Source organism: Salvia miltiorrhiza, chromosome 5 (assembly GCF_028751815.1).
Source record: "Salvia miltiorrhiza cultivar Shanhuang (shh) chromosome 5, IMPLAD_Smil_shh, whole genome shotgun sequence".
Lineage (NCBI taxonomy): Eukaryota > Viridiplantae > Streptophyta > Magnoliopsida > Lamiales > Lamiaceae > Salvia > Salvia miltiorrhiza.
The window spans coordinates 34,906,199-34,931,014 of record NC_080391.1 but is presented as its reverse complement, the minus strand read 5'-3'; the positions used below and the strand labels follow the sequence as shown (position 1 = coordinate 34,931,014).

Below are 24,816 nucleotides of genomic sequence, written 5' to 3'. Positions count from 1 at the left end.
TTATTTCGAATTTTCGATTAGGTTCAGTTTTAATTTTAAATTTTTTGGTTAATTCGGTTCGGTAAATTTGATTCGATTTGATTTAATTTTAGTAAAAAATCGAACCGAAAACCGAATGCTCACCCCCAAGTGAGAGTAATAACTATCCCACCACTTATTCCATACAACTACCTCCTACTCAATTAATTCAACTATGGCATAATCTTCTCCACATGTTCTTTATTCAAATTCTATATATTTTTATCACTGTTATTTATTAGTTTAAAGCTTGTTTTAGGATTTTAGGATTAAATTGTTAATTTATTGTATGAAAATTGCATGAATGATATTTTATTAGATGAGAATTGCATGAATTACGTATTAGAATCACATAATATCGTATTAGAATAGCATAATTTTGAGCTAGTCGCCTGTGAACTGAAGTAAATCGCAAATAACGAACAAGGCGATAGAACCCATGGATCATTATAAAGAAACTTATTGATCAACTGACTTATAACTCTGAAACAAGGGATCCTATGTTTGTGGACTCGCCTGTAATTCAAGTTATAGGCCCGTGGTGCTAGGGTTATGTATATTGAAAAACATGCTTTAGCTGCTAGTATACTTGTATTAACTTTATTTCCTTATTTATGATAATAAACATTTCATCACATAGTTTGCACTATATTTACTCCCTCCGTCCACTAATTCAAGACCTACTTTCCTTTTTGGTCCGTCCACCAACTCAAGGCGTATCTATTTTTAGAAAGTTTTTATTCATATTTTAATTGGTGGGTCCCAATAATCAATACACTTTTTCTCTACTCAACTAATAAATAATACACTTTGTGGGTCCCTTTCTCCACTCAATCAATAAATAATACATTTTGTGGGTTCCTTTCTCCACTTAACTAATAAAGGTCCATAAGTAGCGAACTTTGCCTCTCCACTCTAGAGGATTTTTGTGCTTTTTCTTCCAACTATTAGACTTGTTAAATCGTTGTCAATCTAACGTTCAAGTCATAGGAGGTAATAAGACAAAAGATTTTTAGGTCGAATAAAAGAAGGCGGTAGCAGATTTAAGTAGAAGAAGTCGTATTAAAGGCGTCAGATCCAGCAGAGACCGTTTGATGGGTCAACTTGGGATCAGAAAAAGTCTGACTAAAATTGGACTGTGCAGTAGCTGCTAAAGTTCTCAAATGTCAATAAATTACAGCCAGGTAAATTTAGATCTTGATATCTCTAGTGCTCTGATTAATCTAACCGTAGATTAGTTCTATGATAGTTATAGAAAATTAATATACGTGAGTATTTAATTTTACTATCCTATGAGTATTTATCTTCAACATTGTTAATTTGTCATTAATCAGCTCAGAAAACTCAACTTAATTAGGTGAAAACTAAATTTTCAGCATATATTTTATTAGCGGACTCAAGCCAAAAACATAAAGATTTTTCACAATGCTAGTAGCTTAACCACCACATTCCGCACAACATCAGTTATTAGTCCAAACTGGCCAATTTTCGAGCATTCAGTAGGATTTCTAATTGATCAATAAGTTAGACAAGCATTTATATGGACTAACAATTATTTTACATTTGGTTAGTTGAACTAAATTACCTAAGCTGATTTAACATAAGTTGCTCTTGTTTTAGACTATAATCTGATTAAAGCAACTAAAAGTCGTAACTAGTGTATTCCCCCACCCCTCTCTCATACACTAGTACGTGTTACCTTGGGATCAACAATTTGTATCAGAGCAGGGGTTTTCTAGACCTCTGCATTTGAACATTAGGTCTTCTTGAACTGATCTACTTGAAAATCTTTTCATAAGTTTTAAAATCATCCATTAGTGCATCTCTATCATCAATCATTCCATCATATCTCTTCCTCTGTATATCGTTGAGAACTATGAGCTATGGAAGCTAAAAATGAAGAGTCATCTCATGACTCAACACAACGTGACGTGGCAAGTCCTAACTGAAGACTTCATTATCATTCTATCCACAACCCGTAGAATCGAAGGATTGATAGGAGATGATCAAACTGTCTATCAACCGAAAGACCCCACTAAGTTTACAGCTGAGGAAAAGAAGATGATGAACTTGGACAACATAGCCAAGAACGACATGCAAAGTACACTTAGTGATGCTCATGAGCTAAAAACATTTTGGTGTAAAACTGCCAAGCAACTATAGAAATTGCAGTAAAAAATGAGCGCCGGCTCAGAGAAAATAAGGAGAACAAGCTTACGTCAGCTTCTCAAAAGTTTGATCATTTCAAGATAAAGAAAGGCGAGAACCATGAATCCATGGAAATGAGGTTCAGGCTTATAGTTGAAGAGATCACTGCTTTCCAAAAGAACAAGTACACCTAAAGAGAACTCAACCTCAGAGTTCTCTCAACACAGTCACCTGCTTATTTTAAAGTAAACACCCTTAGCCATCAACGGAGGTCTAACAATTATCAGCTTACTAGTGAAATCCATCGGCCGATGAGCCAAGTCGCTAAGCTTGCTAATAGACTTTCAGCATCTCAGGCAAAGGAACAAAACATACAAGCAACAGTGGACTCCATGAACAAAGCCTCACAAAAGCTAGATGAAATCCAATTAGCGCAAAGGAATCCATCAATCAAAATTGGGTTAGGGTATGACTCAATAGTTAACGGAAATGATGCTTCCAGAAGTACCAAAACTTTATTTGTGAAGGCTGTTGGAAAACCTAAGGTTTTAGCGCTTAAGAAAAGGGTACAATGCCAGCTGAAAAGCATAATAGCCTTAAGATTTAATTACTTAAGAGACCTAATAATATCAAGCAACCCTAGACTATTAAACATCAAATGGGGAGATTTTTTAAGCCAACCACCGTAGATTTGAAGACATTATCTCCAACAGATATATTCAAGCTTCGATCTATAAATACAATGTTGTATCCCAATGAAATTACTATCGAAAATGCTGAAAATTTGAATACTCAAGCCATCTAGCATTCAACTCTTCATTCTCAAATAGCTCAACGTATTTCCGAAGAAGGGAATCTCAAAGATTTTGCAAGCTTGATTATGGAATTACAAGATAAGTTCTTCTAGTTCTTTCATACAAACATTCCGTTAGTTCTACGCGATCCAAACTTTGTATTTTAAGCCTAGATTTGAGCATGCTCCATAACCATTGTTCCTATTGTAACAGTGTGCTCATTAGTTGGAAACTCTACCTTTATAACCCCTTCACCCCTTGTAAAAACTAGGTGTTAGAGTTAGAAGGAAATAAGAAAATAAAAAATGTGTGAGTAGTCTGAAATTTGAAGAAGAAGATATCGAGTGCAACTGATACTAAAGTTGCCAACAGGTCACACCGTGTAAGGCGTGCGGTCAGCTTAATAGAACTAGCTGGCAAGCTGACTTGTAGCTTAAAACAAGGAGTCCCAACAGATAGTGGATTCCCCTATGTGACAAGACCGTGATGTAGGAGTGTTCTCCGAACCACATTAAATTGATTGTGTATTTATATTCAGCATTTACATTCAGTCTAGCTTATACTGTTTATATTATCTGTAAACTGGCCCTCCATACATTGCAATTTCACTTTCATGCATAACTAATTTTAAGCATACTAATCTTAAATTGAATATGATTAAGTCGAAAAGTTAACTCAGAGAGATTTTGTAAAAGTGAGTAAAGCAACCACCACATTCCGCATGTATCAGTTAGTAGTCCAATTGAACAACTTTTGAGCAGTCAGTAGGATTGTTAACTGTACTGACAGTTAGAATAGGCCTATTTGGATATCAGTCAGTTTAACTTGTGTTAAACTTATTTACATCAAATCAGCTAACTCATTTGTTCAAAACACACTCTCTGAAAAGTAAACGAAAATTTGTAACTGGTGTATCCCCCCAAACAGCAGTACGCACTCGCTCGGGACCAATAAGTCATAACTATCATGTTTTCATACATCGGATCCTACCTATTACATTTCATGAACTTCTCCCAGAAGGTGTTTGGAAGGCGATAACAAGTTTAAGCTTATTTTTCAAGGACTTGACTTTCCAGTTCCTGAAGATATGTGCAGACTTAATGACAGTATTCCAATAACTTTATGCCAACTCGAGCATATCTTTCCGTCGAGTTTCTTTGACTCAATGGAGCACCTAACGGTATACTTGGTTGATGAAACTCGCCTTGCAGGTCCAGTTCAATATCAGTGGATGTACTCATTTAAAAGGTACAAATGAAACTTATTCGTTCACTACTTATATATTCATATATACTAGTACATTCGCTCGTGCGATGCACGGCGAACATAGTTTTGCATCAAAATTAAATGATGTAATGTGTGTATCGGTTAAGCGATTATGGGTTAATGTCTAAAATCGAAGGTCTTGGGTTCGAGCTCCTGTGGCGCGTCCTTTAAATTTCTTTATTTAATCATGTTATTTTGTCAAAAATAAATAAATTAAATGATGTATCAAATAAATAAAAAATAAATATTAAATATAGTTAGAATATAAATAAATGTAAATTATTTTTTCTTAAAAAATAAAATAATCTACATCAATTACTCAGTAAAGATCCTTAATTTTATTTTATAATTTTGAAAAGTATCATTTTTAATTTTCCATCTATTTGATGGAAAACTTTATTTTCTTCCTTAAAATTATAGAATAAATACATCATTCAAATTAAAAGAAACGAAGAAACAATAAAAATTAAAAGAGTTTTCACATCACAATATATAGTTTTAAAACATAAGCTAATCATGCATAAAATTAATTTTTTCTAAGTTAGCTCATTATCTATGTCATCTTATTAGAAAAGCTTCAATTGATAAGTAGGAAAATAAATTATACTATTAATTAGAATACTAATAAAAGAGTTGAATAATTATTTGATACCAAATCAAAGATCTTGCATTCATCTTTAATTTAAGATATATATATATATATATATATATATATATATATATATATATAGAGAATATCTTTTATAAATAAAATTTGATTTTTTAAAAAAATCATCAAAATATGAAAAAGAGAATATGAGAGAAAGAGAAAGAGAGGAGAATAGAAAATTGAAGAATGTGTATGATGAAAGAGAGGAGAGAGGAGAGAGGAGAGAGAAAATATATGTGATATGGAATTTGTTGAGTTTTATAAATACCCTTTGATTAATTCTTTAATTACAATTTTCCCACAAACTGTGATTTCATATAATAAATAGATTTATAAAAACTTATTCGTTCATACCAACTTCATTTGTAGATATATTGGTGAAAGTTGAAAAACAACATAAGAAATAAAGCTAGAGTTGAAGGATCTATTTGTAATAATGCGTACTTAGTGGAAGAAACTTCCACATTTTGTTCTTCTTATTTCAAGGACCATGTAAGTACGAGAGTGAGGAAAATGCCTTGTAATTATGATGGTCGAGCTGACGTTAGGGACTATAACAATCTAGACATGATTTCAATATTCAAATAATTGGGCATCCATTTGGAAAGATATCAAAAAGATTTATGAATGCTAGAGAATATAATGTTTCACATACATATATACTACTCCCTTCGTCCCAAAACTTCGTAGTCTTAGGAGCACTATTAGCTTATGGAACAAGAAGGTTTTCGACAATGTTGATTTTGCCATCCAGTCTGGGCAACACTCTCTTATGGATATTCAGACTTGTATCTAGGAGTATGGGTATACGGATGCTTTGTTTGACGAGAAGATTGCTGCACATGCTTCTCTTAATATGCTTCTTTGATGAGGTGATTCATGATCCTGCTGTCGTTGAGAACCACATTATTTACTTTTTCTCCACTCTTTTTTCATCAGATCAGGCGCTACGCGTGGATTTGGCTCAGTTGGAAGCTACTATTAAATATTACTAAAATAAAAGTACAAGTTTTGTCATATTTTTTAACATTACATTTCTTTATGTCAATAATTACTTTTTAAAAATAACAATTGTCATGAAAAAATATACTCCCTCCGTCCACGAAAGAACTTCCTATTTTTCTATTTCGGGACGTCCACGAAAGAACTTCCTACTTTTTCCTATTTTGGGACAATACCCCACCACTTAAAAAATACTCCCCTTTTAAGACAATTCCCACCACTCAAATAACATTAATTAAAACAACACAATAAATTATTAATACTTTTTCACAATTCCCAATACACTTTACAATTTTTTCTCCACTCTCAATACACTATACAACATTTTATTAAAACCCGTGCCACTCCCTCCTAGGAAGTTCTTTCATGGACGGAGGGAGTAATACTTTTGAAACATTACATTTCTTTATATAAACAATTACTTTATCTTACCACAATAATTCTTTTACCAAATAATTAAAATTAGAAGTTCTTATTGTGAAAAAATATACTCCCTCCATTTCATTACAAATGTCTCAGTTTTATAATGGGATGTCTCATTCATGTTTTAGCAAATAGTCACTATGTCCCGCAAACATCTTCCTAAGGGAGGGTGACACGAGTTTTAATAAAATTTAATTGTGTATTTGATGAGTGGAGAATGGATCCCACAAAAAGTGAAGATTATAAGAGTAATAATGAATGCAATTATTTCTAAAAGTAGGTTAGGAAGATGTTTTGGGAACGACCCAAAATAGAAAAAGGGAAAAATAATGTTTGAGGCACGGAAGGGGTAATTAAGAGACTAATTAACTAATAGGCCCACCACTTACTCACTCTCTATATACCTATTTTTACAAATCCCAATTTATTTCTCTCTCTCTCTCTCTCCACCGATTCACTTTATCTACTAATTAAATATTTTTTAATCTTCGTGCCCCAAAAGTAATTAGATATTTGCAATGGGACGGAGGGAGTATCATTTTCTTTATTTTTTTTTTATCATATGTTTACTAAAGATGAAAACATGAGAAAATGTTAGAAAATATTTTCACACCACTACCCAAAAATTATACTCCACCTGTCCTCATAAAATGTACTCCTTTCGTCCCACGAATCTTGACACATATTCATTTTTGGGCCGTCCCACGAATCTTGACATGTTTCTATATATAGTAGTAACAATTAGCTAAACAATAAGGATTCTTAATTACATTTCTCCTCCTACTTTATCACTTTATTACCTTTCTCTCTTCTACTTTATCACATTCTCTCTCCTACTTTATCACTTTTATACTTTATTACTTACACACTTAAAACACAAATCTACAACTCCTTAATTCCCGTGCTTAAATCAAACGTGTCAAGATTCGTGGGACGGATGGAGTATCAAATTTGTCATTTTCGTCCGTCCTCATAAAATGTATACAATCTATTTTTGGTAAGTTTTCCACTCACAATAAAGTGAGACACTTACTCAACTCACGACACATTCAACTACTTTATTAAAATTCGTTTCATTTACAAAGGGTTACTTTTTATAAGGACGGAGGGAGTATTATCCAACATTGAAGAGAAAATGAGCTGCCCCGAGAAAATATTTCACCTTGCTTGGAGAAAATTTTCTATCTTAATAAACATGTGAAAATGGATCGTTTTCCAATCAAAGTAAACAGACCCTGAAGATAAAATATTCAATCACATATTTTATCAATTATGTAAAATAAACATGGGGGCGTTTACTTTGGATGATTAGCCTTGATAGATAAATAATAAGGTTAATCCCTTGTTTACTCTGATGGATTGAAACTTTGGGATATTCCAAGGCCTTTTGATTATTTTTATAATTCAAATTAGTTTTGCTTGATTCTTATTACATGGAAAATGTGGGATTGGAGAAATTCTACTATTAAGGATAAAAATACACAATCATGCAAAATACACAATCATGCATATATAGCATTGTAACTTTCTGTTTTTTAGTTAAGCTTCAAGAGATAAAGAGAAGATTTGAGCAATGACGAGCGACTAGTTCTTTTCAATCGTAAGCGAGCGAGTTACATTAATTTTTTTTGTTTTTTTTAGGAAAGAGTTACATTAATTTCAATTGTGTTATTGTTATTCTACAACATAATAATAATGCTGTATAATCCAAGTCTCGCCAAAGTTTCCTGTTAAACAACTCATAACATATTCGAGTTCTATGCGTCGCAACTCCAACAATCATCACACTTATTAATGAACCCCTACTACAATATAATCCAATCAATTCGATATTGCGACTCCAACAATCATCACACTTATTAATGAACCCCTACTACAATATAATCCAATCAATTCGATATTAGGGTGCGTTTGATTTGAGATACGAAGAATGGATAAACTTTATTTATTATTTTATATCTTATTTGTTTTAGCGTAATAAAAAATATAGGCATCGCGGTATAAAATTTCGAAAAATACATTATTCCTTAAAATGCCGAAAAATTTTAAGTGAAAATTTTATATCTTATTATATTATCTCACTATTTAGAGGGATAAAAAGTACACCCTAATAGTATTTACTTAGTATACAGTACATTAACAATCAGTAGATTCTAAAAAGAAAAAACAATCAGGAAGTTGTGAGAATAATTTACTGCCTACTTGAGAATAGTCAAAGTCAATAACAAATCAAAAGGGCTATAAACAAAATAGAGAAAGGAACAAAGAATAATGAAAAAGTTAAGAGAGTTGAAGATCATAGATTTCCAACTGAAGAAGCTCCAACCTGGCCAAAACATAGTCGAAGCCGCATGGCGATATTTCTACGATTCGTCTTCATCTGAACTCCAAGCATCTACTCGCCTACCAGCGATGGCTGGGAAGAGGCGCTGTCTAGGATCTGGTGTAGGAGTCTGTCTCGGATCAGGAGGAGCAGCCGTTGCATCTTCATTCCTAGGTGTTCTACTCGACTTGAGTGGTGAGGCTTTTACTTCTTTGCATACTTTATCTAAAACTATAAGGAAATCGCGAACAATGATGAATAATCTCAGACCCTCGTCCTTCCCGGAATTTCCATGGAAGTAGTCTGCAGTACTCTTCACTAATGCCATTATCCGCTTCTCTTCTTCGCGTGACCACGTCACATCAACCTCAGCATTCTGCACAAAGCTCCTCAACGTCTGGTGGAAGCCATTTTCTGGTGGTAGATTCTTCATTTCGGATCTCAGAATATTCCGAGCTTTATCAAGGGAGTGGCCAAGCTTGGCAACTGTTCCTGTTAAGTTGTCATTATCCAGTAGTGCGGCCCTCCTGACATTCTCGAGCTCATTGCTCAGGCCAGAGACCACCTGGAGGCCGAGGCTCCTCAAATGCTCATCCGAGGCTTGACTAGAGGAATCCTCGACTGAATCATCAGACATGACACTGGACATGCTCCGCGTCTCTTTTGCTGCTCGAGCAGCTCTTATGCCTTCAGATCGGATTATTTCCTGGACGACAAAGTGCAACAGTGTAGTTTTTCCATCTGTTCCTTTCACGTCTGCTAACTTGAGAAGTGTATCGAGTTTAAATGCTTGCGCGCCACCACGGAATGTCCCATCATTCATACGATTCCCGGTTTTAAGAACGGCCTCCAAGAGTTTGAAAAATAATCTGCTCTGCCGCAGTTCTGAACTAGCAGCCTGAACACAAACATGATTTCAGAGAGATTAATTTGAAAATACGATAAACAAAATGTTGACAAAATATTCACATATAGAACACTTAATTAGGAAAGCAAGTTTTCAGTCAGCGTTCCCAATATACTTTGCAAAACATAGCAATCCAGATAAGACTTATTTCCTCACCTCCAAAACTGCAAAAGAATCTTTTAGCGTTGACATCTCTTCTTGAAGAGTGCTCATGAAAAGCAAACATTCTAGCCTCTTAAATGCAAATGGAATATCAACCAACACTTTCAGAAACCGCTCTGCAGGACCCAGTAGAGAAAGCTCGCCAACAAAGAGTCTCAGTTTCAGTTCTTCGTCGATTGTAGGTGCCATTCTTAATAAATTTTGAATAAATTCCGATGGAAGCTCATTACCTGTTCAGGCAAAAAGGTTAGCAATATGTTTGATGATCTGAAATCAGTCACAGAATTCCCTACTTCAAGAAACAGCATCTTCATTATGATCATGTGCCACCTAGCTATATATAATACCCCCTCCGTCCCACAAAAAAATGTGGCACTTTTGGTGGCACGGGTTTTAAGAAATGTTAGGTGAGTGTTTTGTTAGTAGGATTGTAAACGAATCACATATTTTTGCTCGATTCAAAATTATTCGATTCCATATTTGTAGATATTTGATTCGATATTTATATATATATATATATATATATATATATATATATATATATACATACATAACATTGAATATATTTAATTGACTTATTAGCATCTAAATACACCAACTTTGGGGTAATCTGGTTTTCCACATAAACTTTGGAAGGAGTCAAAAAATACATTAAAAATAAGGGGTTTGTGGTGGGGTAGTGTCTAAAAGTGGAAAGTGAATGTTTCTGTGGGACGTACCAAAATGGCAAATTGCGCATGCTTTTGTGGGATCGAGGCAGTGAATATTATTGATCCACCCCCAAGAGAACTGAATGACTACAATTTGCAAGGTCTGAAGTTCTGAACTAAGTTCATGCTTCAGCAGCTTTCTCTTAAATCATCACTAGCCTACTTCCATAAAGAATGCAACTATCATGTGCTTCTATCACAATTGAAGAAATATGAAACTAAACTGCATGAAGAATGCAACTCAAAAAAACCTACTTCCACAAGTTACCATCCTCATTAGAGCGATAACAATAGCTGAGGCAGAACATGAGCATTTAATTTCAGAAAGTTCTATCATTTGATGATCGTAAGAATAAGAAACATGAATCATTTTGACAATGTTGTATCATATGTTATCCAATTCCCACGATGGACAATCACACTGCTCTTGTCTCTAGGAAATTGAGGAATGATTTTAAACATAAAAAGAAATCTTAGCATTCAGGTACTTAGTTGAAATTTTCTAGTACTTAGCTTTTGGCTATGGTGAAAGATGATGACAACTATGCATATATGTATTCAATCCATGTCATTGTTTGGGAAGATAACAATTAAAGTGAAGCATATGGTAACTCAGGATAGATTTTAATGATGTGATCATTTTAAGTTTCACGAAATACAAAACATGATGACAAAAAATGTAGAGAAGGGCCTGGAAGATCCTTTGATGACAAAACATGATCTCATAAGCAAAGCATTCTCATTTTCAGAAAAGTTTATTATTGTCGAGTTGCCGTAAGCACCTCCAACTTTGACATTTTTTTACAAGTTTTGCACAAGTTCTATATTTTTATATAATGTCTGGAAGATCCCATTTGTTAAATTAAGTGCCAAGGTGTTGCTAAATTAGACACAGCGTCTTAGGGAGACCAAAAACAAAAAATCAAATCAAATATGTTAAATGTCTTTTCTGAAATTTAAATTGCTTAAAAGACATAAAAATGTTTATGACTTCTGAAATTACAACCTCAACAATTAGTCAATAACGGGATTGCCGGACAATTTCAGAAGTCATAAACATTTTTTTATTACAAGTAGTTTCGGTTTAAAAGGAAATGTACACGTATTTGGTTTTAGTTATAACTACCTCCCTATACAGCTCCGTCTAGTATGGAGCAAAAAACAACAAGATATGATTATATTATCAGACACACTGACACTCTCCTCCATAAGCATAATCATCAAGTGTCATAATTGCTGAAATTCATGGCATTATTGCAAAAATTAAAGTTGAGCAAATTTTGCAGATACGGAAGTTGGTGATTTTTAAAGCAATCAAACCTTCTGATAATATGGCTGCCAAAATCAAATATATGCACTGAAATGTAAAATCAAGCTCTATACTCTTAATCACATGTTTGGTTTGATTGATTCCATCAGTGATGGATAACTCGGCCTGTGCACCAATCATCCAACTAGACGGTAATTTATCAACCCAAATTTGGGTTGATTATTAATCATCCTTCAATCCATAATGTAAAATTCCAAAAATACCCTCATCGAAACTATTTTTGGTCCTCTTTGCCCTTGAATTTTTGCATTTGGGCCCTTCTATCAGAAAGGCAATCTTGGTATTATGCTACATTTTAGTCATAATCCTTCAATTTATCCTACACAACAATCAATCGATCCAAACACAATAAATAAATCCAAATAGTCCAATCCTAATTTATCCTATCAACATTATCTATCCCATCCACGGCACCAAACGCTCCTTTTCTGTATCATTATATCCTATACGTTAGCAGGTTGGGTCAGACAACACAGCATAACTTTACCCGTGTTCCTAAGAAATTTACATACTACCCAAGTTAGATCAATTGTCCAGTTACCAGTATAGAGCATTCTACTTGATTCTTAGCATGAGTTTTCATAAAAATGGCAAGGGAAAAAATACCTTCTTCTAGTGCATCACAAACTTCTTCTGTAGTGACATTTAAAGCTTTAAGTAGAATCGCCAGATTCTGTGACTTCTTGGGATCAATCAATTGAATATATTGTGGTACAGCATCTTGGGACGAAGACTCTTTCTTCGCTTCATTCTTGTTATTCGCAGGAGCATAGCCAAATAGATTTTCTATCATCTCTTCACTGAACCTACTCATACACAAAAATAAACATCTATAAGATGGGCCTAACATGCAATAATCAATAACGTGAATAATGATGGAGGAAAATACACTTACTGGAAGGAGCCGGATTTTATCTGATGCCAAACCATTGAATGATCGGGGTTGGCCAGTACCTTGTCCCAGAAGAAAGGCTTCAATTTAGCTTTACTGCTACCAGCCTCACTTTCTTGAGGTGAAACTGATTGAGGATGTGGTCCAGGAGCTACAGGTCGAGGGGGTTTCAAGCCAATAGGTGGTGGCCGAGGTGGAGGCCCACCTGGACCTGGAGGTGGTGGTGGAGGTGGACGAGGACCAACCTTGGCACCAGACGGTATAGGAGGTGGGGGTGGCGGACGAGGGCCAGCGTTTGCACCAGGGGCTACCGGAGGTGGAGGAGGTGGTCCAGGTGGTGGAGGAGGTGGTCCAACAGCAGACTTCATTGGTGGGACGGTGAGTGGTGTAGGAGCTGGAGCAGCACCATTGCCCGGAGGTTGTTTAGGAGGATATCGCCTTCCAGGAGGTGGCCTCAATGGAGGCAAACCAGGTTCACCCAGCATTCTAGGTGGTACGTGCAAAGTATTTCCAGCTAAGTTGGTAGCAACCCCATTCCTGGCTTCCAATGGGATCTCGAATTTCGAATTGCTTAGTGAATGTGATTCCCCATAGTAGTTTCCCCCAACTGTGTTATGGTTTAATTTACTATTGAATGATTGATTACCAAGCTTTTGTTCATCCACTGAAGTTCCTAGACCAAATGACTTCTGTGGAGAGGCTGCAAAAGTTGAAAATAAATAAATAAACAATGAGAGAATTGCATGACGAGACTTAAAATAATATAATAAGGAAAAAATATCGTACAAATAGAATAGTCGCTTATGCTTAAGCTGAGAAGAGGCCTCTCATCATTTTTACCCCGTCCAGGACAAATCCCACAGCATCTGCGACAGAAAATAAAGAGCACTGCAACAATGACAAGTGTCACAGAAGCTGTTACCACAACAGCAATAACAACAGTATTCTTGTTGGACTTATGATTGCTCGACTGTTCATTAGAAGCACCAGCAGAAGTTTGTTCACCCCTAGTTGGCGGTGAATTGGAGTTCACATCTGGATGGAAAAATGGAAATATAGGAGGACTAGCTGGATTATTAGTAGGAGCTAGAGGAATTGAAGGTGCTGGACTAGGTGATAAACTTGTTGGCGATGGAGCGGGTGCTTCTCCAAAGGTCTGAGCTAGCCTGCGTCTCGTAGAAGACCAGGGCAGGTTGAACATGAATTTCAAATACCTGGTATACCCAGAACCCAAACTCTTCTCTTCTCCCACATTATGAAGCATGAGATTTTTCCCTCTTGCACAATCTATAAGGATTTGATGAACCTGAGGTAATAAGGCATTAACAGCTTGATGTATTTGCGTTCTCGAAGATTTAACATTCACAAGTTCACTGCTATAACTCGACTTCTCTGCATAACGGAGTTCAAGATCTTGTAAAGATTTTTGGGCTTGTAACAACTCAGGCAGACAATTTTCCCTTAATAATTCTCCCTGCAGTATGAATTCCATCAGATATTGCATATTGGATCTGCAATATGCATTACAGACAAGAAAATTCTTGTGGAAACAACTAGATAAAGGATCATAGTGAGGCTTTCTCCGTAAGTTGAAGAAACCCGTAGGAAATTGTGAAAAAGATGAAAGTTCCAAGCTAAAGTAACACTTCAGCATAGAAGATATAACAAAGAGTGAAAGCTTCTAGAAAGGGAAGTATATAGTATTATGTAGTTGGAAATCAAAGTTTTCCACCAACAATCATCATGCAATAAATAAGGCATCATAAGCATAAATATCTAAATATTTAGATGAATAAGAACGACCTGACAAAGTGTTTGCAGTTATGCGTACAGAGGGTTTAAGAATTGATGTGCAAAAGTTACATTAAGTCTGGGTCAGACTATGATACTACACCATCTAACATCAAAGCTACAGCGATTAGGAGCTTCTAAGTAAATCAGCACATGATGTCAGCATAATTTGTTTGCCAAACTCAACTCCACCTAAATTCTCCAAAGAAAGAACAGAGTCTTGTTTAATTATGTTTCAGCTGGAGGTTTCTCAAAGAATCTTCTCAAAATACTAAAACTTTCAATCTGTACAGAGAAACAGCAAGATTTCATTTGAATCCGCCACTACCCCACTGCCAGGAAATTGTTCCTAAATATAGAAGTGAGGTATAAAGAAGGTAGGACTTAGGTTTTCTTTTTGGTTTTTTTAGGCCGGACTTAGGTAATTTAGAAAGCCTTGAAAATCCCCTTGATTATACATTAATATCTATAGAGATTATGAAGGTCTAAACTACAGTAAAGTATTACAACACCAACTAATATAACAAACAGTCCATAATTTCCAGATGAGTACCATAACACTAATGCACATTTTACAAAAGAACTCTAAAGCCACAGCATATCTTTTCTCACAACAATTTAAAACCGTATACATATATGATAAATATAAACATCTTAAAGTTCAACAAACTTATCAGAACCAAGTCCATTATTGCGAGTAAATCAAACTCAAAGAAGAGCATGAGCTATATATATACCGTCTCAAGATTTATGAGCCCCGAGTCTACTAGATAAGCCAGCAAAGGTTCTTCTTCCTCCATCCTGCTTTGCACTAACACAGTTGAAAGCACAAGAAAACACACAAAACAAAACACTCTTTTCCTTTCTTGATTCTTCATCTTCCCAACAACACACAATCCTTCTTCTCATAGCATTCCCAACGAAGATACTAGAGAAAAAGCCGAGAGCCTTTTTCTATTTCTAATTGCCAAACTCCGCAAACAACAGGTCAAAGGTCAAACCTTTGCAACATTTATACCAACCCAACTCAATATTCTCCAAATACGACCAGCGATTCCGATGCCACTGCTCAAAGACTCCACGAAAATAAGTTTAAATCGCACTAGAAGAAGAGGGCAAAAAACTGCACAATCTACCGAGGCGGACAGGATAAAAACAAGAAATGGGATTCCTGATACAATCAAAAGATTATAAAATGTTGAATCGAATAAGAAAATTTCTTAGCTTGGGGTGATTTTCACTGCGTAACATCCGATCCGCGTTAAAAATATGTCGGAAAAAGAAAAAGAAATTACAAATGGGCAAAACTAGCGCGTGAGTTGACCAGGAAAAATTTTTCCACGAAAGTTTAATTAATAATTTTTCTTTAGCAGTGTGCCACCGCAAGACCAAGTATGCATACAGAAGCTGACAAAGATTTACAGAGTCGTTTTTGAAGCTTTTCTCATTTCCTTTCTCCAATTAAAATGATTTCATACTTTTTATTTTTACATTTTTCTTCAACATCGCTGTAAGAAGGAACAAGGACTTGTGTTTTGACTCCTGGTCATCTCGGGTTTTTTTCTTTGAAATTAAAGCTATAATTATAGATGAATCTAATTTTTGAAAGAAAATTTCACATATCTGTCACTCGTAATTTAAGTAATTACTTTAATCAAATTTGAACCACATCACCGATTACGAATTTACGAGCTGCTTCTCAACTCATAAATACTCCAAGTGTCCCATTTGATGTTCGGCATGAATTTTAAGAAAGTTGTAAAAATAGATATGAGTGAAGTAAAAGTAATGTTTGATAGCCCTAAATAAAGCAAAATAGATAAATAATCATATTTTATCTAAGTGTTTGATAACAATATTGATTAACAAGAAGGTCCGCATTAAGGGAGAGGCCCGCTCTTATATAGGGATGGCAATCGGGTACGACGGGTACGGATAGTGACTATCCATACCCATACACACGAACTAAATGGATAGTGGTTTTTAACCACGAAACTATCCATGGATATCAAATGGTATCCAAATCCGCTACCCGCGGATACCCGCTACCCGTCGGGTATCCACGAATCCGCTATCCGGCGGGTATCCGTCACCCGCTATTCGCCGGACCCGTCACCTACTATCCGCCGGATACTCACGAAACAAAATTTAAATATAAATTTACAACAAATTTAATAGAAAAAAAAAAATCAACACAAATAACATAATTCAAATTCATATGTTGAAATCCACAAAGAACAATGTTTAAATTCAAATTCATCAACTAAAATATAAAATCCAACAAAATTCTATAATTGCTCAACAAAATTCAAATTTAAATTAGACTATTAGAATTTGGGCCTTAGTTCAGTTTCTGTTTGGGCCTATTTTAAGATATAATATGCTAGCCCATAATCTCAAAATATATATTCAAAGCCCATATTTTATGGAATTTTTTGTGGATATTTGACGGGTAATTCACGGGTAATTGGCGGGTATTTTTCGCGGGTAAACGGGTTTCGCGGGTATGGATAGTAAGTATCCAAACCCATACCCACGAACTAAATGGATAGTGAATTGCAACCACGAAACTATCCGTGGATATCAAATGGTATCCAAACTCACCCTAATAGGTTCGGGTTTTCGCGGATATCCGTTACTCGCGGGTAGATTGCCATCTCTACTCTTATATCACTGTTCCACTGAGAAATTTAATATCTCCTCCCTTTGGTATTATATATCTAGGCATTATTTATCTAAGTTTTATTTATCACTCTTTATCTCAATTTTATATCAAACACACCCAGGGGTAGTATTAATGACACGTTTTATTCCATTTATTTATTCTTAATCCCAAATTAAGTTTTGAAGTTATTGATTGCCGCATTCCACACTTTTTCGAATCAAACCTGAATTTATGAGAATTTTCAATCCCAAACTAGGGAATACCTAATGGTGGCATGAACATAAGAATATTTACTCTCCAATACTGAAAGCTCTATTACTGAAAGCTCGGTTGTCATCATAAGATAATACACGAAACAGATCAAGACAGAGGATCATACACAAAGCATACCAATATTCACCACCAACAGATTAAACCAACATATTCAGCAACATCACAAAAAAATTGCAACACCAGCCTTCAAACATAATCAGCTGGCATTCTTCATCTCTGTTGAAGACATCCACGGCCAAATGGACAGGCGTCAGAGGCTTTTCTGGCACCACCGTGTCTGGCTCAAGGGCCCACAAAGGAATCGAAAGAGATTACAATATGTTGGTAACATACCAACTAACACGCCTACAATAGAAAATCTTAATAATATATTCCATACACATATGTATATATATATATATATATATATATTGACTTTAATCTATAATAAATAAGATATTATAGTCGATGAATGTTCATTATTTATATAATAATAGTATAAAGGGGCAAAATATCCAAATAATCTAAATTATTTAAACAAAATAACTCAGAATATCAATATATATTACACAAATAAAAAAGATTAATTGTTCCATCAATATTACACAAACAAAAAAGATTAATTGTTCTTATATGCATGCTTCTCAGATGAATAAACGAAGAAGCTTAGTATATTCGTATGAAAAATCGGCATCTTGCTCCATTATTGAAATAACGACGAATACTCATAGCTACAATGATTAGTGTATTCATTCTCTATTGATTCATTGATGTGAAATTTTGCGTTTCTTCTCTCCATGAAAATGCCAATTTCCTTGTGATGTTTGGTGTCTATTATTTCTTCAAAGAATTAGTCTAGCAAAACAAATTGCTTTTTATATGTTGAAGTGTTATTTTAGCCTTAGGATGGTAATATGTCCAACTATTGATAGCGCCATACCGGTGTAGTCACTTTCTTTGTTTTATTACGAATATCAAATAATTTTATGATTCAAAGTATTTTCTTTGGTTATGTAATGGTGCATTTCATATGTCTGTTGAATTTGTAATGTGATTTTATAGTCTTTAAACGTAAAGTTCTCATCAATGGTTTCATGATAAAAAGTAGATGAATTGTTTTTACCTATGGATGTAGATTCAAAGATATTTATAGACTTTCAAGAGAAACATCATTTGGATTGGGAGAAGACACTTGAGCTTTTGGAGCAAAATGTCAATCCCCTTGTGGATTATAAGTTATTAGTACTTCCCTTCGTCCCATATTTTGGTATCCATTTGAGAGTGACACGAGTTTTAATAAAATAATTGGGTGTGTTCTGAGTGGAATAAAAGTCACACCTTTTATGTGAGTGTTAAAATAATTAAAGTGAAGTAAAAGTTTCACCTACCTCTACTGAAAATAGAAAAGGATATTAAAATGTGGGACGGACTAAAATGAAAATATGGATAGTAAAAATTGGGACGGAAGGAGTATTAATTAGTGATGGTGAATTTTTATTACTGTATTAATATTGTATTGATGATGCTAATTTGTTACGTGACAAATTATTTACTAAGTCTTTGTTACTGTAGATAAATTGCCTTTAATTAATTGTTATATATTTACATCATAACAGTATGAATTAAATTTTGTGCACGTGTTTAAGGAATTCCCCTAATTTTAGTGATCAATTGAAAGTCATGAAAAAGAAAATTTAAATATTATTATCATAAGTCTTAATTATCAATGGATAAAAAAAATTATCACATTGCAGACCACATTAGTTTTAATAAAATGTTAGTGAAGTTGTTAGTGAATTAAGGGACCCCACTTTAAATGTGAATGAAGTTTTGTGGACCGTACTACTACAAATGGAAAAGTTTATCTTTAATGAACCGATCAAAAAAGAAATTATGACAAATTTTTCGTAAACAAATGGAGTATTATGTTTTGTTCATATGTTAGGGCATCAGCAATGGGGGCTCGGAAATTGCATCGAGCCCCCCAACTCCGCACCCTCCCCCATTGCCGCTCCCCTGGCTCACGAGCCCGCCTCTCCTCTCCAATCCGGGCTCAATTTGGAGAAGGAGAGGGCGCGTGTAATCCACCCCCATTTTTCTGCCATTTTTTAAATTAAAAAAAAAAAAACAAAAAATTTGAAAAGAGCCGTTGGTTTGTAGCTGTTTTTTTGTTGTTGGTTTTTCGACCGCTGGCTATTTTTTTTTCCTTTCTTTCTTTTATAAATTGATTCCACTTTCGTTCTTTCAAACATCATCTACTCCTATCTTTCTTCATCTTCTTCTCCTACCCGTCTTACAAAATCATAGACGGTGATTGGAGAAAATATTGGAACCAACACCCCCAAAATCCATCTCCCGGCGAATCAAATGCATCCGCCCAAGGATTCTCGCCATTCACTCAAGAATCAAATGCCTTTCAAACGCAGGGCATTGAATGAATCAATTTGAATGCCCAATTTGCAGCGGCGTCTGGCCCCAAGGTGGAGGAGATAACATCTATGCCTCCCAAACAACGAGGTCACTACACTTTGACGGAAACGATACTCGTGTGTCGTTTATATCTCGAGCACACAAACGACTCCGTGGTGGCAGGGATGGCAATGGATCCTGGACCCGGTCCAGATCCGCGGATCCAGATCCTTTTTTTAGGATCTGAACCTTAGGAAAAATGGACCCAATGGATCTGGACCGGATTTGGGTTATTCCTATAATTTCCGGATCTGGATCTGGAGTAAAAAATCTGAGACCCAGATCCGGTCCATGGATCCATTTATATATTAAAATATATATAATGTTATTTATTTTTATCTAAACTCTAATTTTATATCTATGACTAATCTATATATCTCTTTTCATAAATAATATATAATGTAATTAAAGATAATATTTTACTTTTATTTTAATTTAAATTTCAGTTTTCATTATTATTATTTGTATTGATAACATTAATTTTCTTTTTTCTATGTAAAATAGAGGACACATTGTTCCACTATTATTTAGTACTTAATTATTATATTCTTATTGTTATTAAACTTTGATAATATTTTTATAGAATATGGTTAATTCATTTATTTTGAATAATTGTTGAAAATCTAGACAATAATTATAAAATTTGGGATTAATTTAAGATTTATAAATTTATTTTAAAAGACAAAAAGTATGGATTCGGGTCTGGACCTAAGACCCTGTGAATCTTATGGATCTGGACCTGGATCCCATTTTTTTGGATCCAATGGATCTGGACCGAATCTGGGCCTAAGTCAAAAAATCTGAATCTGGATCAAGCAAGATCCGATCCAAATCCGGCCCATTGCCATCCCTACGTGGTGGGTACTGACCAGAAAGGAGCTCAGTATTGGTGCGCCATTATGAAGAAATACAATGCTCAACAACCCCAAGATACCATTCCACGCGACAACAAGCAACTCAAGTCGCACTTTCAACGTGTGGCAAAGGAAGTGAAGTTGTGGGAGGGCATATACAAAAAATGTCGGGAGAATTGGGCATCCGGCATGAGTGATGAGCAAATCATCGAGCAAACAGAAAAAATGTGGATTTCCGAGTATTGTTTGGCGTTTAAGTATCCATATGCATGGAAGGTACTGCGCGAATCTAGAAGATTCGCGAGCATTGACGAGGATGTCCACTCCAATAAACTCTCGAAGGGCTTGGACGGTCACGACACAACAACTTCTAGCGACCAAAGTATCTCCACAAGGCCCCAAGGCCAAAAGGCGGCGAAGAGAGACAAAGGAAAAGGTAAGAAGAAGGCCGAGACATCCGATGCCAATGCACAAGCTCTCGGGTACATGGCGGAGATGGTCAAGGTCTCCCAAACTCAATGTGACATCGCCGATAGCATCTTAATGAGTAGGGACATACACCTCTCAAATGAATCCCGACGAGTTGGCGTTTCACTTGGCCAAGGTGGAAGAAATCAAGCAACGTAACAATCTCCCATAGATTCTAGGTTTCTTTTGTATGTTTTTTAAATTTTAAGTATTTTAGGACTTTATTTAATTGTATTGCAATTTTAATTTTCAATCAATGTAGGGTTAATTTTTAAATTTAATGAAATTTGAGTTGTTAGATTTAATGTAAATTTTAATAAAAAAAAAGAATAAAAAATTAAATGGAAAATGAAAATATTAATTATAGAGAGCCAATGGTGGACTCTCCCACTGTGGAGAGTGAGATCTTAAATGGTGGGGACTACATTTAAGAGCCCACCTTGACTCTCCATTGTAGATGCTCTTAGCTACTTTATGCTTCACACATACGAATAGTTATATAACAAGTTGAAAGTTCAAAATACTATTTGGGATAAGTCATTTTTCCTAAAAGTTATGACATTAATAACTAATATATGATAATGTTTGTGTTGAAGATGCAATAATTTAAAGAATTAAATTTTATTTTATTAATTTTTTTCTATTTTATTTGTAAATCTATTTATTATACTAAAGAAAAGTAGTCCATCAAAATTTTCCCGCCTAAACGTATTTGGACAACATTGTCTTTTCATATTTCTCTATAAAAATTGATGGCCAAGTCTTTTCATTTGTTCAGATTTTTTTAGTTCTTTACGCAAGACTGTATTATTCTTTTCTCAACTCTTCCCTTCTATCTTTATTTCGTCGCCTCCTCTCTTCTTCCGACTGAGTCAACTACCATCTTCTGATTTAACCTTTGTCGCCTCCCATTTTTCTCTTATTCATATTAAGTTTGCGTTGCCATTGTCGCCGCATAGTGAAATAGCTCCATAGGTAACACATATTTATTCTTTTCCGAACAAAAATAGAAAACGCGATCGTGAATCCTTCTTCTACGGTGAATATCCAAACTCTAAAAAATCACTATGGCGAACTTACTAAATTCGACGTCTTCACCACCGACCTGATGGATGTGAGGAGATGACTTATCCTTCACCGAAGAGAAAATCAGGAACATCGACGATGACTCCTTTGGTGCAAATAAAGGTCTTGAAAATCACAATAATGGCTTCTTGATCACCAATTTATTAGCAACAAAAATACCGCAACTAACACGGTGTCATCGTAGTATAAATAGCAATCAAGTATCATATCCACATGGATTGATAAGAAAAAAATACTCAGAGTACTCCTAATAAATCCTATACGGCAACTTAGCAGGATATTTGAGCCTTAACGGCAACTCAGCCGTGTAGCGGATATTAAAACCTTAAATGGTAACTTAGCCATGATCCAGAACTGTAAGCCTCAGAATGTATCTGAGCCTTCTCAGCGCAGTCAGGACAGGCCAGCCTGCGTAGCTATCTTAGTTATTTCAGTTATCTTGGCTGGTGGAACTATCTCAGTACAATCAGTGCTCAAATTATCAGCGTGACTATCTCAGTCATCTCAGCGTGTGCAATCATCTTCATCTAAGTCATCCGCAATGAAGATTGCATAAATTATCTCAGCGCAGTCAGTATGATCATCTCAGTGCAGCCAGTGTGGCTATCTCAGTGCAGTCAGGGTGATTGTATCAGCGCAGCCAGTATGGCTATCTCAGTGCAGTCAGTGCGATTGTATCAGCGCGACCAGTGTGACTATCTCAGCGCAGTCAGAGCATCTATTTCAAGTACAGGGAAAACAGTTATCTCAGTTATCTCGATCGGCGCAGAATATCTGAGTCGTTGTCAGTTCACAGTGTCTATGCTCCGCGCAAAAATATTGTAAGCCGCGAAAGTTAGACAAGGTTCTTTGATTGTCTATGCTCCGTGCAAAAATATCATAAGCCGCGAAAGTTAGACATGGGCATTAATTGCAAAACTCAGGGGCATTAATTGCACAATTCAAGGCATTAATTGCACGACGAGGGCATTAATTGCAAAATTCAAGGCATTAATTGCACGACGAAGGCCTCAATGTCTATGCTCCGCGCAGAAACATCGTAAGCCGCAAAAGTTAGACTGGGGATGAGCCTTAAGTGGCAATTCAGCCGCTCTGCGGATACTTGAGCCTTAAGTTAGTCATCATTGATGACATTCAAATAATTCGAAGAAAAAATTACTCTATTTTATCTTAGTTCATTTGCAGCGTTGAAATACTTTGTCTTTACTATTTTTACAAAGATTGACAAGTCCTTATCTAACAAGTGCAAGGAATCATGTACATTTAATTGGCACGGGAGAGCAGCACAGCGCTGACTCTATATCACACACCACTGGTTGAACAACGAAGAAGACACAGTTCAACCAGACTAGGGGGAGTAGCTGATGAGGACTAGAATACTCATCAACGCTATGCTTGGCAATACAAGAACATCTTACTTGATTACTATTATTGTTATTTTTATCACAGGAACTAATGAACGCAGGTCTAACTAAAAAGACTTGCTAACAAATGAATACGAAGAGTCAATCAACCTTGACCAAAGTGCAGAGCTGCTGCCTTGCTAGAGTGCAACACCACCAGCGCAGAGCGGAGCAACGCAGCAGAGCTGCGCAGCCAGAGCAGAGCAGCGCAGACCAGAGCAGCGCAGACCAGAGCAGCGCAGCAGCGCTGCGCAGCCAGAGTAATGCAGACCAGAGCTGCACAGCACAGCAGCGTAGAACAGCAGCGCAGCCAAAGCGCAGAGCTGGCCTTGCTAGAACCGGAGTTACCCGCTTCACCAACGAAGGACAACGTAGATGGGTCAAATCAAGACTAAGGTGTATTAAGGCATTAAAGGGCCTAAATCCAATTATTAAAGTTCATGGGCCTAAGGCCTTTAGGGTTCACTCTCACATCTATAAATAGAAGGTTAGCATTAGCATTGAGAGAGGATTATTTTTTGGGAGCAACACTTGTAAAATGTAATCATATCGAAATATAGTGGAAGAACTCGAAGATCTCCCGTGGACGTAGGTCTTAACGACCGAACCACGTAAATCCTATCTCGATTATTGCCTTTTAGATTAGGTTTTGGTTTCATGCTTCACCACTCACCAGCAATATCCATGCAAACACAAAAATTTGGATGATAAAAACTAGACTCAAAACAGAACAAATAAACTCAAGAGAATAAATCAAATACTAAAAATATTGATCTTAGAGAATGTACCATTGTTAATTAAACACATGCATTCAACCTATTGATTCAATTACCAATTTTAATACAGCCCTCATGAAAATCTCACAGTCATATTAATAATCTTCTCTAACTAACAACTGTAAAAATAGATTAATAACTCCCTTATCACATTTAAGTATCAAAGGAATAAACTAACTCCAAATAGTTCACAAAGAATAGCTTCCGATAGGCAACCTATCACATTCAAGTCTCAAGGTAAAACTATATCATGCATTCCTGAATCGGCTGAACAATTATTACATTCAAGTCTCAAATTGAACAACTAGACAAGCAAATTATTGATAAGGTAATTCACAAGAAATCAAGCGCCAGAAATCATGAATCACAAGTCCGAGGGCAAATTGATATCTATAAATCAAACACACACATTCATGGCATGTTTGACT

General features: G+C 35.6%; 1 protein-coding gene across 1 annotated transcript; it reads right to left on the bottom strand.

Moving 5' to 3' along the window:
• Positions 1 to 8,478: 8,478 nt before the first annotated feature.
• LOC130986975 (formin-like protein 5) lies at positions 8,479 to 15,951 on the bottom strand. The gene is made up of 6 exons (XM_057910525.1): positions 15,153 to 15,951; positions 13,411 to 14,098; positions 12,628 to 13,324; positions 12,339 to 12,538; positions 9,687 to 9,922; positions 8,479 to 9,521 (listed from the first exon to the last, which is right to left on the bottom strand). Exons 1-6 carry the CDS (start codon positions 15,291 to 15,293, stop codon positions 8,664 to 8,666), a joined length of 2,820 nt encoding a protein of 939 aa, XP_057766508.1. The 5' UTR covers positions 15,294 to 15,951; the 3' UTR covers positions 8,479 to 8,663.
• Positions 15,952 to 24,816: the final 8,865 nt, after the last annotated feature.